General features: G+C 38.5%; 1 protein-coding gene across 2 annotated transcripts; it reads right to left on the reverse strand.

Moving 5' to 3' along the window:
- Positions 1-4,945: 4,945 nt before the first annotated feature.
- si:ch73-337l15.2 (glutathione hydrolase 6) lies at positions 4,946-10,902 on the reverse strand. 2 transcript variants are annotated; one of them, XM_036527801.1, is made up of 5 exons: positions 10,757-10,819; positions 8,869-8,951; positions 8,293-8,615; positions 8,021-8,134; positions 4,946-6,947 (listed from the first exon to the last, which is right to left on the reverse strand). In XM_036527801.1, exons 3-5 carry the CDS (start codon positions 8,531-8,533, stop codon positions 5,668-5,670), a joined length of 1,635 nt encoding a protein of 544 aa, XP_036383694.1. In that variant the 5' UTR covers positions 8,534-8,615; positions 8,869-8,951; positions 10,757-10,819; the 3' UTR covers positions 4,946-5,667. The 2 variants fall into 2 exon arrangements, with proteins under 2 accessions (XP_036383694.1, XP_036383692.1); XM_036527799.1 differs by lacking the exon at positions 8,869-8,951 and having other exon boundaries at positions 10,757-10,902.
- Positions 10,903-15,713: the final 4,811 nt, after the last annotated feature.

Here is a 15,713-nt window from a genome sequence, read left to right on the forward strand (position 1 = left end):
TCATTAGTACTAGGTGTGTATTGTGGGGAGGAAGTTTTATGGGTGAGTTGAGAGAACTCCAGTGTTCAGGAAAAAAAAACAGGATTGTCTTTTGGACAAAAAAAAAAACTTTTTATCAAGACGGCAATCTGGCAGCATGGCCAATGTATAACCCATGCAATGTATAATATGACAATTATCTCATTGTTGAGAGATTAAAGGGGGGCGTTTGTTAGCAGAGTTGGTTGCTGTACACTGCAAGCGGTAATGCATTCAAAGTTCTGCAGGCACTGACAAAACAGGCACATACACTTAAAACCACAATAAGTGCTTCTGTAATTTTGCTTGTATGCAAACAGTTTTTTCACTATATCCCCCACACTTACTGCCTCTGTAGAAAAGCATGTCATAAATATTTATGAAGTAAACATTCAATATTTCCTACCTATTGTTTTAGTAATATATTTGATTTTTGTTTTTTAGGACCAAAGAATTTCAATATGAATTATTTGGCAGTTCACTCTTTGCTGAAAGAATAACTGCTTGCTTAAATGACTTCTTTGCTTAAAAATGTTTGGTATCAATAATATACAAGCAACATTTACAACAAGAGGCTAAAAGAAGCTAGCATTCACAGAGAAGAGCCAATATGACGGTGGAGTTACCCCAACACTGTCGCTGCCTATCCTTCAAGATTACTGGAGTGTAGAGCAGCACAGCCTTGGAGGAAGAAACATTATAAGGGAAATGTATGCTGAATGGCCTTCTGCAGAAATTCCATTTTCAGTTACACGGTTCTTTTCCACTTGGTTCTGATTTACTTTTCACAGCATTACAATGATTGATCTCCAAAGACATATATGAGAGAGGCTTAATCAGAAAATCAGACAGACGTGAACCCTCCTGTAACCATTTATTTCAAGACCTCTGAAGGATTTGAGCAATATCATGGCTGGAGAATGGATTCTCTTTGCCCTGAACTTGTCATTGTAACCAACAGTTCAGCATATTAATTTCATAAGGCATTCTTTTCAGATATTGACCAGCCATAAATCCTAAGCTTTAGAGCTTTTAATATTTGAATCAAAGTAGACCTGGCTTCCTAGGAATGAAAAAGGATATAGAAAATGGATGAATCCATACCACTTATACCTTTGCCAGATTCTAAAGTATAATCTACAGCACATATTTCTGGCATTAAATAAAGAAAAAATGTCTTCCTTGAAAGATAATTGAGTCTGTAGGCACTGAAGGGACTATTAAAATGTGTACTGTAAGCTATGGTGGAATTGTATGCTTGGCAAGGACATTATGGTTGAAGAAGAAAATAAAATTAATCAACAATCCAAATGTTAAAATGTTTGAGGAATAATTCGTTTGAAAAAAGGACGATATTTAAGCCTGTTTTGCCAACCACTGTAAATGAGTTTCACACACAGACAGATTAATCAAAGTAGGGATTTGTTCGTTTTCAGTATGCTTTGTCCTTACTTTATTTCATGTGTAATGTCACGAGTTTGGTGTTTACTGAAATTAATGAAAAGTATAGCGTGAGAACTGAAAAAAATGTAGCAAGTGTTAATAAAATCCGATTGAAATGAGTACAGATTGCATTGGGCCTTGGGCTAACACCTATAAAAAGTATAGAAAAACATGACCTTAAGAAAAGAACCCTTTTAATTTTCCTGTTATGTGCACACTGGTAAATGAGATTTACACATGCAAATCTTCCACCAATGCTGGCATATGACTATTTAAAATCTTCAATTTTAAACTAATTGACTCACATACTTTATACTGCGTCTCAATAATACCACTGCTGTGTTTACCTCCCAGTAATTAACTATTGATACTGCCATTTATTTTAGGAAAAACTTCAGATACCACCTTAATAGTGTGGAAAAAGTCAATGATGAAATGCCTGGGCAAGAATATATTAGTACAGATGGGTTATCATTTCATGATATAACAGATACACTTACATTGTTCCTGAATGTTAACGATAGACTAATGCACTTCACTTTATAATCATATCCTGCATCAAAGAAGAACTGTTTTTTGATGATAAACATTGCCACTGAATCCATTTCTGACCATCACCGCAATATTCAGCTCCAGAGCAGTGCTGGTGGCTTTCTCTCAGTCAAGTTTGACATGGTTTCCTATTGAAGAAGAGGCAAAGGAAAACTGGAACAGGAAACTGAAGATATTAAAGATGAAAAGCAAGATAGCTTTTCAAATCAGATGTTCGGTGGCTCCACCCCACCCCCACATTAGTGCAACTTGAAAAACATTTTTTTTGATGATATCAAACCAACGCCACGGGTCAGCTGTAATTAGAAATATGTTGCACTTACTGAGACGTGCTGATTTATTTCCCTTCCCTAACGCTTCCTGAACCCCCCTCCCCCCTCCCTCTTTCCTTTTTATCTACAATTATTTTGTGCCATAACTCTGGGCTGGAAGATCAGGAGAGATTAGATCAATCAAACAGGCACAATAACCCCACCTCTTTATGAGATGAAGTGAAGTCCAGATATGGCAGACCACACTATTTCACTATTGCAGTTTATACGCTGTGTACTCTTCTCAAGCATTTATCTGTTATCTCACTACTCCTATTACTGTAAATATCAATTTTCACCATTACCACCTGTGCATTGAGCAGATTGTTTGGACTGTATATTATTCATTGGCATCTGCTTGGAATGTTCCTCAAAGATTTAACGGGAGTTCAAAGGTCTCCTGAGAAACTTCCTTTGGCTGTTGCAGCTTTGCAGAATGTGAAATGTCTGATGCAATGAAAGACCCCCATAGAAAAATTATATAATGACCATATAAAAAAAATATAAAAAATATATAAAAACATATCTAATATATACATATACATATGTATTGTGTATGTGTACACACATAATACATATGTATATGTATATATGTTTTTATATTTTTTTACAACATAACATATACAGTACATGAAAAAAGTCTTTTTATTGTTCAAGAATTTATTTAAATATGTAAATTATTGCCATTTTTGTATAGTACAATATATTTCTATATTACAATATATATTCCACATACAATATATAATTAAACTTTAACTGTATTTGCAGTATATCATCCTGGGCTGAACAACGTATTTATCGATATATTACAATATATTTTATTCCCATATGGGACAAAACATTACCATTTTACAGTCTTTACTCCTAGATAAAAACAATATTTAGCTGAATAAATGTATTGAAAAAGTAAGAAAAACTGCGAACAGGAGGAACAGTGAAAAGCTTGACATTTTTGGCTTTCCATTCCGGAGAAATATCACTTTTCTGAAACATCTGCAGTTACATTTCTTTTGTAGTTGCTCACGTACAGTTTCATGAGTGTGTAGTTGTGATCTGTTATTCTGATAATCAAAGTGTAATCTTTGAGCCTCCGCCATTTCGTTTGCAGATTCAGTAATCCCATAAGAGGCCCTCAGCTGGAGTCAAAGCTGACAGCAACACTGTGTCACATTTCAAAGGGGCGGAGAGGAACAAAATGCTTAATTGAAAGACAATCTGAATATTTAGTGGCCTCCTGCAACTGAAAACACAATGAAGGCTTTCAAGTTCCTGCAGAGTTACTGATCGGGAGATGTGCCAATCCCTGGCTGATCTCTTAAAGCTGTTCCTTGATCTGTGCACAACTTGCCAGGAGTATAAATACAAATGGAACGCAAATGAGGACAGAAATGGCCTTTAAAAGCTACATCAGTCATCACCGGCAACAATGAACACTAGCAGCAACTGCATTCATACTCATTGTTAATCTTTTTAATCACAGCTCAAGGGGTCACAATTTCCATAAAGCAGTACCCAAGATGTATTACTATCGATTTAAAATGATAAGCAAAGTGGTGTATTCCAGTACTTTTAAAGTACACTGGGGTATGTGCATAAATGTTCATTGTGACACTAATGCATATAAGGAATACTTTCCTTAGATATTTTGTAGTGCACAGTTTTGGCTGGGGTCAAGTAGGCCTAATTTCTGTTTTCCTGCTTACTTTACCTGAGTTAAGAGAAAATGAAATCTACTTAGGTTCAAGAAGACCACTAAAAATATGCACACGCTAAACATTCCAGGCACTGCTTTTGATATTTAAATTTAACACCCAGATACAGACGTCTGCATATGATGGCTTAAAGGACTAGAGGAAACAAAACAACAACATTATAAAAATTTCAATAAGTAATTAGAAACAGTGCTCAGAAAATGATGAGACACAGATATGCAGGCAGATACAGATCAGTAAACTTGGAATGACCATAGTGAGGATGCTAACTTGCTACATATTGTACAGCCAGCAGCTGAATTCTGATAGAACAACAAATTGCAGTGAAGAACAAATTTTCCAGCCCGCCCTATACGTTTTCCTGATCGGCAAATATTCAGCTATCTTGAATTTTCCTGGAAAAATATTTATCAAACAGAACAGATTTATCAAGCTGAATCGTGATTCTTACAGAACCATCCCCTATAGCTGAATTGTGATTTATCAGGAACAGTCTCCCGAGATAAGCTGCCATTTATCAGGGACAACTCCTCAGATGAGTAATTTTTCAAGAACTATCCTTCCACACTGAATTCAAACAAATACACATAGCCAAGTCAGAAACACTTACACTTGCTTTAAAAAATCATAAAATAAATAAAATATAAAACAACAGCAATCATCTCAATGGTTTTTACCAATTCTTATAACTCGATTATAATTTTGATTTCTCTAACTGATCCTCTCTAACATAATTTTACATTAAATCCAATACTCTGCATAGGACACCAGATCTGACATACACATCAACAACGGATGAGAGACCTTAGAGATTTCATATACTTTGCTTTCTGCAAGTCAGGTCAAACTTTCTCTTAGTGCAACAAATCAAATCTGGTATTGAAGTACTCAGTTCAAAATTTCCTGGGGAAAAAGGGATGTCAAATCAGAATATAAATATATGAAAAGTAATTAGGATCAGTGTGGTTCAGAACAGATTTGACACAGACATTCATAGAGGCCTTTCTGGATAAATGTATTATTGTGTGCTTCACTCCATGAAAACATTTAGGCCTTGAACTTTTAGGTCCTACAATTAGAGTAACCGATCAAACTGGGTGTTGTTTTTCAGGTACACTGATTGCCTTACTCATACTTCTGTCTAAGGCATCTATTTACCATCAGGGCAAAGACCTTCCAACTCTGGATTCAATCAGCATGTGTCTTCAACTTTGGTCCACAAATAAAAGCAGGTGTTATTTCTTATTTCCAGACAGACATTCATTTTGGTGCTTGATTCTCAGCTGTGATTGTGAAGAAAGAAAGCCTTTTGCCTCTGCCCAGGTATCCCCCACACCTACAGGTATAGCACTGATACCTGCCATACCTGTTTGACAACAAACAAAGGGTGGAAGACCTGCCACTCCCGGGTTGGCTGAAACCAGACATCTGGAGGAGGGACAGGAAGCACTACAACATCAACAGTGTAAATTCAAACAGTCCTCCCAATGTAACCATTGGCCACAAAGACTGTCTGGCTCCAGGCGGATGGAGGCTAATGTAATCAGCAGATTAACATGATGGATGCTGCGGTCTGGCCAGATCATTGAGTCTCCCCGCCTGAGCTGGCCGGGGTCCACTGGTGGCTGTCCTCAATAGCCGTCCGTGTAAGCATTGGCTACTGGCGCTCCATAGGCTCCTACGTGACCTGCATGTGACTGCAGAATGAGGGCCAAGGTGGTGTCAGAACACTGCTCCACACTCTGCATTTGCTCCTCCCTCTCCAGCAGTTGCCTGTACACATCGGTGCCATTGGAAACCCCGGACACGCACCCTGAAAATGAGTCTGGGCTCCCTGTTTCAAAATGGAGGAGCGGGCTGGCAACAGACTCCAGAGGTGATTTCCCATTGTTCATCTTGTTGAGAATGATTTGGGCGGCTGCAAATGGAGCAGACAGCCCTCCCACGACGCCAATGGCCAGTACCTCTTCTTCTTCATCTCCACCATCCTCTCCATCATCACCATCATCATCGTGTTTGAGTTTCAGGACTAAAGGACAGCTCCACAGAAGCGCGCTATCAGTGGGATGCGAAAAAAAGTCACTGAGAATCACTCCGGTAGAGGGGAAAAGTTGCATAGATCCAAATGAACTGTTGAGTGAGGTGGAGATGATTAAAACATTACCAGCACTGTCCAGCACCCCAATGTGGCTACCTGCTGTTTTTAATGTAAACAGACCTTCAAGCCTTTGACTCTCAAGAGCCAGACTATTATTGTATATTAGTCTAGCAGTGCTTAAGAGATTGATGTATGTGGAGGCACTACTGTTAAGATCTGTATTGCTCCAAGGGGGTAGGTTCTGCTCCCTGGCTCTCTGTAGTAAGTCAGATATAATCCTGCTGGAAAGTGGAGAAGCAGCTGTAAAAATGGTGTATTCTTGTTTTTCCACAACAAGGGCATCATTGATTTCTCCTCTGCACTGCTGAACATTCTCAACAAAATCTTGCCTCTCCGTCTGAGGAAGGTCCTCAGCCAATTTTGTGGCTAGGTTTTCCAGGAAATGGTCATTTAGACTGACATCGTGCAAAAGCTCAGATAGCTTCTGATTAGTGACTCTGGAGCCCAAGGCCTTTATGGTGTCCTTTCTATCACAGAAGAGATCACACAAGCTGGATTGGATTATTCTTGCCTGGTTGCTTTTTAACGCTCTTGCAAGACTTCCGTCCACAAGGAATCCTTCCTTTGCCAGTCTTGTGGCGCCCGTGAACAACTTCTCCCATTTAAGATGTCCAAACTGGGAGTGGAGCTGTTTGACGCCTTGAAGTGTGGCTGGGATTCCATAGGCAGCTGAGGATGCTTTGGGAAAAGTGGAGTGAAATCCTTTGTAGGTTCCAGATGTGCGATTGTAATGAATGCCTGAAAATACTCCACCTGTATAAGGAAAAAAATCTGTTCTCTTTACAAGGAACAACCAAAGATCTGTATTACTTCTAAGACAAACACTAGTTTTGAAAGCTCTCTAAATTTTTACATAAAGCATCAATTATCACACATATAAAAACTGTACTGCACACTGTACTGTAGATTCACTGCTCCCAATTCCCTCTTTTTGTTCTGAACAGGGACTGTAAGATTCAGTACAACACTTAATACCTCTTCTGTATGTCAACCCCATTACCTGTCACTCAGTTAACATGTGCAGGAAAATTATACAACTAATTAGTTATGCCTGTTAAGACAGTATACCTTTACCTGCTGTCTTTTAAAATATTCATGTGAAGTAACTGCATGTTTAACTTTTTAACATAATGGATTTGATCTTGCATTACAAAGATTAAAAAGAGCTGAATTCATTTTGAAAAATAGCTTGGTGCAAGCTTTAACTTTGACCCTTGACACATTGTTTCATCTCTTAAGAGATGGGAATGCTCCTAATGGTTTCATTCTAGGATTCCCCAGGGCACAATAAAGAAAATTTGTGCAATCTGAATTCATTACTAGCATTTTAAGTGCATTGCATTTTATATGCAAACTTCATTGTAATTCATACTTTCTAAGAAACATATAACAGGATCAACAGTGCTGTTGGGGAAAAAAGAGAAAGACCTGAGTGCCACACGTGTCATGCATTACAATATAAATGTTAACAGCAATTATGTTTCTCCATTGAAAATATGTTTTAACTCAAAGGCCTTACATAATTCATAACATATCAATTTGTTCTTTTGCTTATTAATGAAGTGAATTATTAAAATGATTGAAAGTCATTCAGTGTGGCAATACCATTGAACACTGTGTAATTCAGTCCATAGAAACAACATTTAAACATTTACTTCCACATTCTTACAACATGAAAATATGGGCCTTAATGGATTCCACAGTAGAAGTCGATACTTCTATTAATTAAAACATATCCATTAAAAATATACTTCAGACCACACACACACACACACACACACGTATATATAAATATTTTTGGAAAGTAAAAGTAAATGCATTCTCACCAACGCCAGCTGTGTGTGGATGAACAACCCCCAGGCAAAGCAGAGTCGCTATCCCAGCATCCACTGAATTTCCACCATCTTCAAGAATTTCCTTGCCCACTCCAGAGCAGGTAACTAAAGAATAAAACAGTGGTTCAAGTATAATCTCCATGCCTACAGTAAAACTATCATGACACATAAATGTGCATACCATTCTAACCACACTGAATTAATTTAGCAAAACAAAAAAACAAAAAACATCCACAACTGGTACTTCAGCGTACGAGTCTCACCAGAGTCAGAGATGACAACACCATGATGATACAGAGAGTTTGAGTGTTGATGTTGATGATGGTCTGGGTTTCCATGGTGATCGTGCTCCTCTCCACTTTCCTGGTGTCCACCATGGTGGTGTGTGTGCTCTTCCTGGCTCTTGTCTGTCTCAGAAGGCCCGGTGGCAGCCGTGTGACTCCTAAGGCTGTCCCCCTCAGATAGGCACCCATACCGCTCACAGATGACAAAACCCAGGGCCATGGTGAGCAGCACAAGGGCTACGCACAGCCGGAGGCATGTGTCTCTCTTTTTCTGTCCTATTCCGTGTCGATGGGACAACGTCCTATGTAAGGAAGGGTTAAAAAAAAAAAAGCAATGAAAAAATAAATGCTGCCACACAAGGGATTTCCAACAGCTCTGAGCAAGATAAAATAACAGCACAGAGGGATAGTCTTAACAAATCAATAAAAGGGAAAGATACGAAAACAAGGAAGTGCCTTCATTGTGATTCTGAGGATGGAAATGTCACTCTCTCCAGATTTCAATCTTTCTTTGTGATGTGGTGCCGAATTCATCTGTATACCAGTATATCTCACCAGATGCGCCATCTCTTTGATCTGATCTGAGCCTCGCAGAGCGTTCTTGAAGTGCTGTCGATGGAAAACAAAGTGCTGCATATCTGAAATGGACACCAAGCCAGACTCCATTAACACCACGGCTTCTGGTGTCATTCTGCATGGTATTATCCAGAACTTGAAAGTCAGTGGAACGGTCCGTGCTCTTTCTTGGAATGGCAGTTCATATGTCAAAGTATTAGAACCCTTCCAGCACTAGTCTTTGTACCGTCTCTGACTGAGAACGTGCCAAGTCTTACTCTGAAATCCACCCCCGCAAAAAAATATCAAAGAGTAGCAAAAGTTACACGGCCCATTGTAACATTTCATTTGATCATAGTCATTACTTTGTTATTTATTAAAGGCATGCTGAAATACAAAGTTGATAGCCAGCTTTAGAGCTTTGTTATTTCAATATTATTTTTCAGAACCTGTTTTTGAAATCTAAAAGGAAGCAGTCCCCAATTTTCAGACATCTGCACATTCCTGGGAACACGATCATGAACAGGATCATGGAGCACTGAATCTTACTGCAGATTCAAAGTTACAAGCAAACGTCATGTTACTGAACATGGGCTAGAATTCAGATTAAAAAATGAAAAAGGCTTGATAAATATTACAAATATTTGTCAGCTGTAAGTACTGTATAAATATCTATACATTCAAATATGCTTCCACATGAAGTCAAACATAAAACTTTTAGCGTCAGGGTATGCACTGCATGATGTTGACAGGACGCAGACAGAAAGACACTAATAATGGTCCTTTGAAAAGGAGTTTATTTAGGCTACAGCATGAGCAAGACAGCATACACATGCTGAAAGGATGAAGTAAATAAATCTTCAGCTTCCCCTAACAAGTTCAATGAGTGAAAACAACATACTAAAATAAGAAAGGCCCTCCTTTGGGGGGAAAAAAAAAAAATCTTTGTTGCCTTTTCAAACTTTTTTCCTTTTTTTTTTACATCATCTCTTTCATTCGCTAGCTTTTTTTCTTCATCTCATTGTCTCAGTCTCTCAGTCTCTCTCATTGCAAATCAGGATTTTGTGTTATGAAACAATGAATGGTGGCATTTTTATGGATTTTTTTTAACAGGGATTTCTGCAAATGGGGCACATACAGCTAAAGACAGGACCTTTGTGTTATTTACCGACAGTGAGCAGCTGTTGAGACCACTGCACAGAAAATGTACAGGCCCACGCTTTTTAAAGTTGCAATCCAAATGCTAATGTGGTGAAGAATAAAATACAACTGTAACAACCTTCCAAATTATAATTATACCTCTAAAGCTTCCTTCTACCTTAGATTTTATATTCATCATGAGGGAACAGCTTTGACACTTTAAAAACTAATCCATCTGATGTAGACTTAGATTTACCTGTGACGTAAAAACTATTTTAAAAATATAGTTATGTAATGAATAAAAATTATAAATTTCATTCAATTTAGAGCTATCCTACACAAAGCGTCAGAGAGTCTTTTTCTCAAAGAGAAAGACATTTATAGGATTCTATATTCCTCCCCTCCCCCCGCACACTTGCACTGTTTTAAAGACCCCTACCCCACACAGGCGCATTGTTTAAAAAATGCAAAAATGTAAGAAATGAATCATTAATTAACTTTCTCCTGCACACTCAGGACGCTCAGCAAATGTAATTGTGCTCGGCCTATCCACCTATTCCTAAGATATTACCGTAGTAGCACAGCCATGTTATTCACACTCTGCAAAGTTATGTGTACCGGGACGCAATTCTTGCTTTCGCGTGCTCTCCCCACCCCAACGTTCACTTTATTGTTGGTAGGTTTGGGTTTTGTTAACGTTCAGGTTGGGACCGAAACACGTTGATTTGTTTATTTTTATTTTACTTACGAGTACAGAAAAACCTTCGCTTCGTCCTCCTCTTTCTCTTGGTTTTCTTGGTCACTGCCCTGCTCGTCGCAAATGTCAGTTTCGCTGTTAGGCAGTTTTTCATATCGAACTGAAGTACCAGAAAGCATTTTGTCCAAAACGTATGTCGATTACAGCTAATAAAAAAAAAAAAAAAAAACAACTGTACCGTTAACACACGATCTTCTCAAACAACTATTTCAAAACGGTTTACATTGCGCCGGTGTAGGCTTTAGGCATTTATTAGAATCTAACCTGCCACTTCCTGGTTTTGCACCTGTCACCTGTTCCTATAGTAACAACACACGTAGTTCTGACCACATAATGGCGATACATGAGAGTAAGCGTCCAAGTGGTTTAACAGGCTTTTCTTCTCAATATCTTATGTGTATTTATCATTATTATTGTAATAATTATCTCATTGTGCCATCACTGTGTATGACATGCCATTCCTGTTATGCTGAACTGCTTGTCTCTTAAAATGTCTTTGTCTTCCGGCCACATTCTTTCCACATTGCTGTACCTTAGTATAAATTGCAATGACACACAATGATGAAAGCACCTGCTATACTTCCTAGTTGGTTTACATGTCTTTTCTGTGAAAAGTCTGTCTTCTATACATTCCAGAGGTTTGCATGCTTGCTAATCCATCCATTTTAAAGGTAAAGTAAATGGAGCACGCGGAGGTCAAACACATGCAGTTGTACAGACAGAGCCGTGTCCACTCTGGGAAAAGTGTCTGTAGCATTAGTGACATGAAGGCAAGGTTGAAATGAGTTTCTGTGCACCCTGACCTAAAATGTTATACAGCACATAAACAACAATATTATGTTCAAATTGGTTTGTGCACATACCAAAACTTCAAGGGCATCAATGGAAGGGGAGGCATTCCCTTATTTACTTTTTGACATTTACAGGGAGATTTGCAAGTGTGCACATTGTAATTGAATGTAAAATCCCCACTGTGCATCAGTAGGACCAGAGACACTTCAAGGTGCAACAGATAAAGTTGACGCAGATTTAAATTGAGCGTCTTAGCCACAGCGACAGAACAAAATGTCACTCACATGGTTATGACTTATTTGTTCATGGAATCTGGGCCCTGGGTATCTCTGTCTCTGTTTGTTTGCTTCCAGTTGCAGATGCCAGCCATCCTTTGCGAGCCTGGGGTAGTTTCAAAATGGCGGTTTCTCCCCTGAATGTTGATGTATTTTGGAACTGAAGCTGGGAAAGAAGTTTTCTGCAGAATCACTTTGATCATGTTTTTTTCCTTTCTCTTTTTTTTTGTCTGGCAGGCTGCAGAAATTCAGAGATTTGATATGAAATGCTGTCAGCCAAAGATGACGTCCCCTGTGATCTGGGCTTTGCTTTGGCTTCACAGCAAAAGACGATAATGCCAGACAGCCGATCTGCAAGTGAAATGCCTGTAAGCCAATGGAGGAAGGGGCTGGGGGTGGATGGCAGAGGGGGTGGTGTGGGGTAATGTCATGTTCCAAAAACACACACAAAGGACCCAATGCTGTTGTGGACAGTTACAACAGTATTCCTTCTCCACAGTCCCTGTTTAACCAAAAGAGATTTTCTGTTTATTGTTGTTGTCCACCACTGAGAATGATGGGGAATAACTTACTGCTTAAGACTTTAAAATTGCATTTTTAGTAAATTAGCTTGCATTCTTTTAGTAAAACAACATGGACACATTTTTGGCATAGTTCTTGCCCAGCGTGCAACCTGAGGTATGCGCTGGAATGCTCCTGCAGTTTTGCTAAATGAGTGTTAGCTAAAAGTATTCTAAAGCTTCATTCTAGGATTTCACACCTATACAAATACAGCCAAGCAATAAAAAGTAAAGTCTGGCATTTTCTGTTCTCTACAGATAAAATATAGACAAACTTAGGTTTCCTACACAGTGATGTCATAACACTTGGGATATGAAAATACAGCCATACAAAATTAAATATAGGCATTACGCTCATTTGGAGACAGTTCAGCTGAAAACAGATATTGGATATATCATTTCAGCTCCTGCAGAGTGTCTTGAGCTTTCTCTAGGGGGGTGATGCTGAGGAACTGGATCTGCAGGGTTAACATCACAAGGATCAAGACAGGTGTTTTCACACTTCAATGGCAGATTGAAATTGAGGGCTCAAGTGTCAAACGTGCATGGCAGGTACGCTCATTACAATTATTTCTGCCCTCATTAATTTGTTAATGATACAGTTACATGATAAATAGTTTTATTCATCCAAATCTGAAATCCCAAGAAGACTTGAGCAACTTGTATTACTTGAAGCTTGTCAGATGAAAATACAAAAGATTATACTGTTAACTGCTGTAAACATACTAACGTTCAATTCACAGCTATATACATGTGGAATGTCAGTACTGAAAACAATACCTTCTGCCAGCTATTTTAGTAAAGCCACTGCATTAAGAAGATAGAATATGTGTGAAATATTAAAAAATTGTGTAAAATTTTTGTGAAAAAAAAAAAAATTGTGTTGTGCATTGTATTAGCATGGCCATAAATGTAAAAAAGTGCATGGGTAAACACAATCACATAATGAGTGCATTCTGTTAAGTTGTTGAGTGATGATGTCTGTTCTGGAATATTAAACACCTGTGAGACCTGTTTTGATAGGCTTGACACAAGGGTCAACAAAGTGTCAACATGGCTTGTATTCCTGATGACATGAGTTTAAATTTGAACCTACCCAAATCCTTTGAGAAATACGGCATGGGACACATGTTAAAGCAACATGCTGTGTAAAAACGATACATTAGGTATATAAATATAAATGAAATTATTTATAACAAGCAATACGCATGTGAAAAGCATCATATCACAAATGTAAGTGTCTGCATTGGTGTCTCTCAGGCATGGTAGTGATGTTTGTGGAAGCAAAGAGAATGAATAAAACATTGATACGGAGTTCTGCTTTTGACAATCATTTTGAACTCAAACTGTCGCGACACCTCATCTATCCATTTTCCTGTTGGATGGAGGGGAAATGTTTCTCTCTCACCACTGCAACACATGGGGGTCATGGGAGAATATGACACAAAGTGAACTGGCCATCAGATTAACTGGCCATCAGATCTGGGATGTTTGCTGGTCTCATTCCAATTTCCCGCAGTTCATGGCCTGTTCAGTTTCGGCTTCAGTGAAAATCTGTGAAGTGAAATGTACGCCATGAACACATTCCTGTCATCCCACTAATTGGCGAAGCTGAGTACCTCCCAGCAAGACATGAGCCAATCAGGGCTGAGGTTTCATGTTGTGGGTTTGTGCCACAGCAAACGTTCCACCTCAGTGTCCACTGAGCTTATTATGGCTGAGCACCTGTTGTTTGGGCTGCCTGGACACTGTAGCACATTGCAGCAGTTTCACATGCTTTGCTTTCACACTCGATGAACCAGGACTGGGATAACGAACAGTGAAAAACCCAGAAGCTATTTAGTGGTCAGAGCTTCACCCCAGGCCTCTCTAATTGGCAAATGCTTCACTTTATAGCACTATCTTCAAGATGATTTGCAGCTTGCCATGGTTCTGTTAGCTTCCTTTTGTATGAAGGCTCAAAATCATTCGCTTCCATTACATGATATTGACAACTCTGGTCTGCTGTATACAGCGCTAAATTATGTCCTCAGTGCAATTTAGTTATGGAATTGCAGTCATGAATAAATCTAGTTTTGACAATATGTCTAATCTGAACACACCTCTTCAGACTCTACCTGGACTGACACCCTTGCCATTTAACCATGTAAATCTAAGATTCTTGGCTCATACTTGTAGCACTATCTCTTACGTTATTTTTGTAACACGTTTTTGCCTAGTAGTATAGCAGCACTTTATTGTCCCAGTGACTGTATTTGATATATGTAACCTTAGATCAGATTAGTTCTGTCTTGCTACACCGACCTTGTGCTCAGCTTCAGCACTATCTGCACTGTATGACCTGTACACATCTTGCCCTTGTGCCTGTTGTTTGCCCACTATATGCACTTTTGTACGTCGCTTTGGATAAAAGCGTCTGCTAAATGAATAAATGTAAATGTAAATGTAATCTATTTCTCAGTGGTGTCCAGGTGGTTATAGTTGTAGTGTAATCTGCACTAAAATCAATTAAATATGATATTTGCCATTCTAATTTATCCCCAGGTCAATATTCTGTTAACTTAGTGTGGTGAAGTGTAAAATGTATGGCACCCTGACAGAACATGCTTATGAGAGATAGTAAGAATGTGCCCACACCAAACACTGAATAATAACCTGAGCATTTTAATAACCATCAGTCAACAGTTTTGAATTATAGTCCTACTGCAATGAACACACATGTGAGTGGATGTCAAAATTAAAATTGGAAGTGTAAATTGTGCAAGCTAGCCATAGTCAATGCAGAGAGCATTTTGTTACATAATCCATTATTCATGCACGTTTGAGATGGATTCCATATATCTGAGTGACACACTCATATTAACAGGGTGGGAGCAAATATTGATGGCTCGATCTATTAAATTGATTCTGGCCTCATGGAATTAATAATTCAATCAGGGATCTATTGATTATTTATATTAGGCCGACACATCACTTTGTTTTGTGCAGATGAATGGACAGTGGAAAAATGGAATGAAGAGAACTATTAAAAGCTTTCCAAAGGCATTCTGTAGATAAGCTGTAATGATGGAATGACTATAAAATTGGAAATATTTGTTCAATATAGTTCATTTGTTAAAGCCCTGGACATGTCAAGGGTTTTAACAAATGTCTAGTTATTGGCTCAACTAAGACAATCCCAAGCTTACTTTTAAAGTACATACTTTGAAATAAGACAGGACAGAACTCTACATCTGACGTTATGTCTTGTGAATTCTTGATTTAAATCATGCTGCTCATTGACCATAGCTTTTCTTTTTCTTTGAAAAGAGGAGTCTGTGA

Source organism: Megalops cyprinoides, chromosome 4 (assembly GCF_013368585.1).
Source record: "Megalops cyprinoides isolate fMegCyp1 chromosome 4, fMegCyp1.pri, whole genome shotgun sequence".
In the NCBI taxonomy this organism is placed as follows: domain Eukaryota; kingdom Metazoa; phylum Chordata; class Actinopteri; order Elopiformes; family Megalopidae; genus Megalops; species Megalops cyprinoides.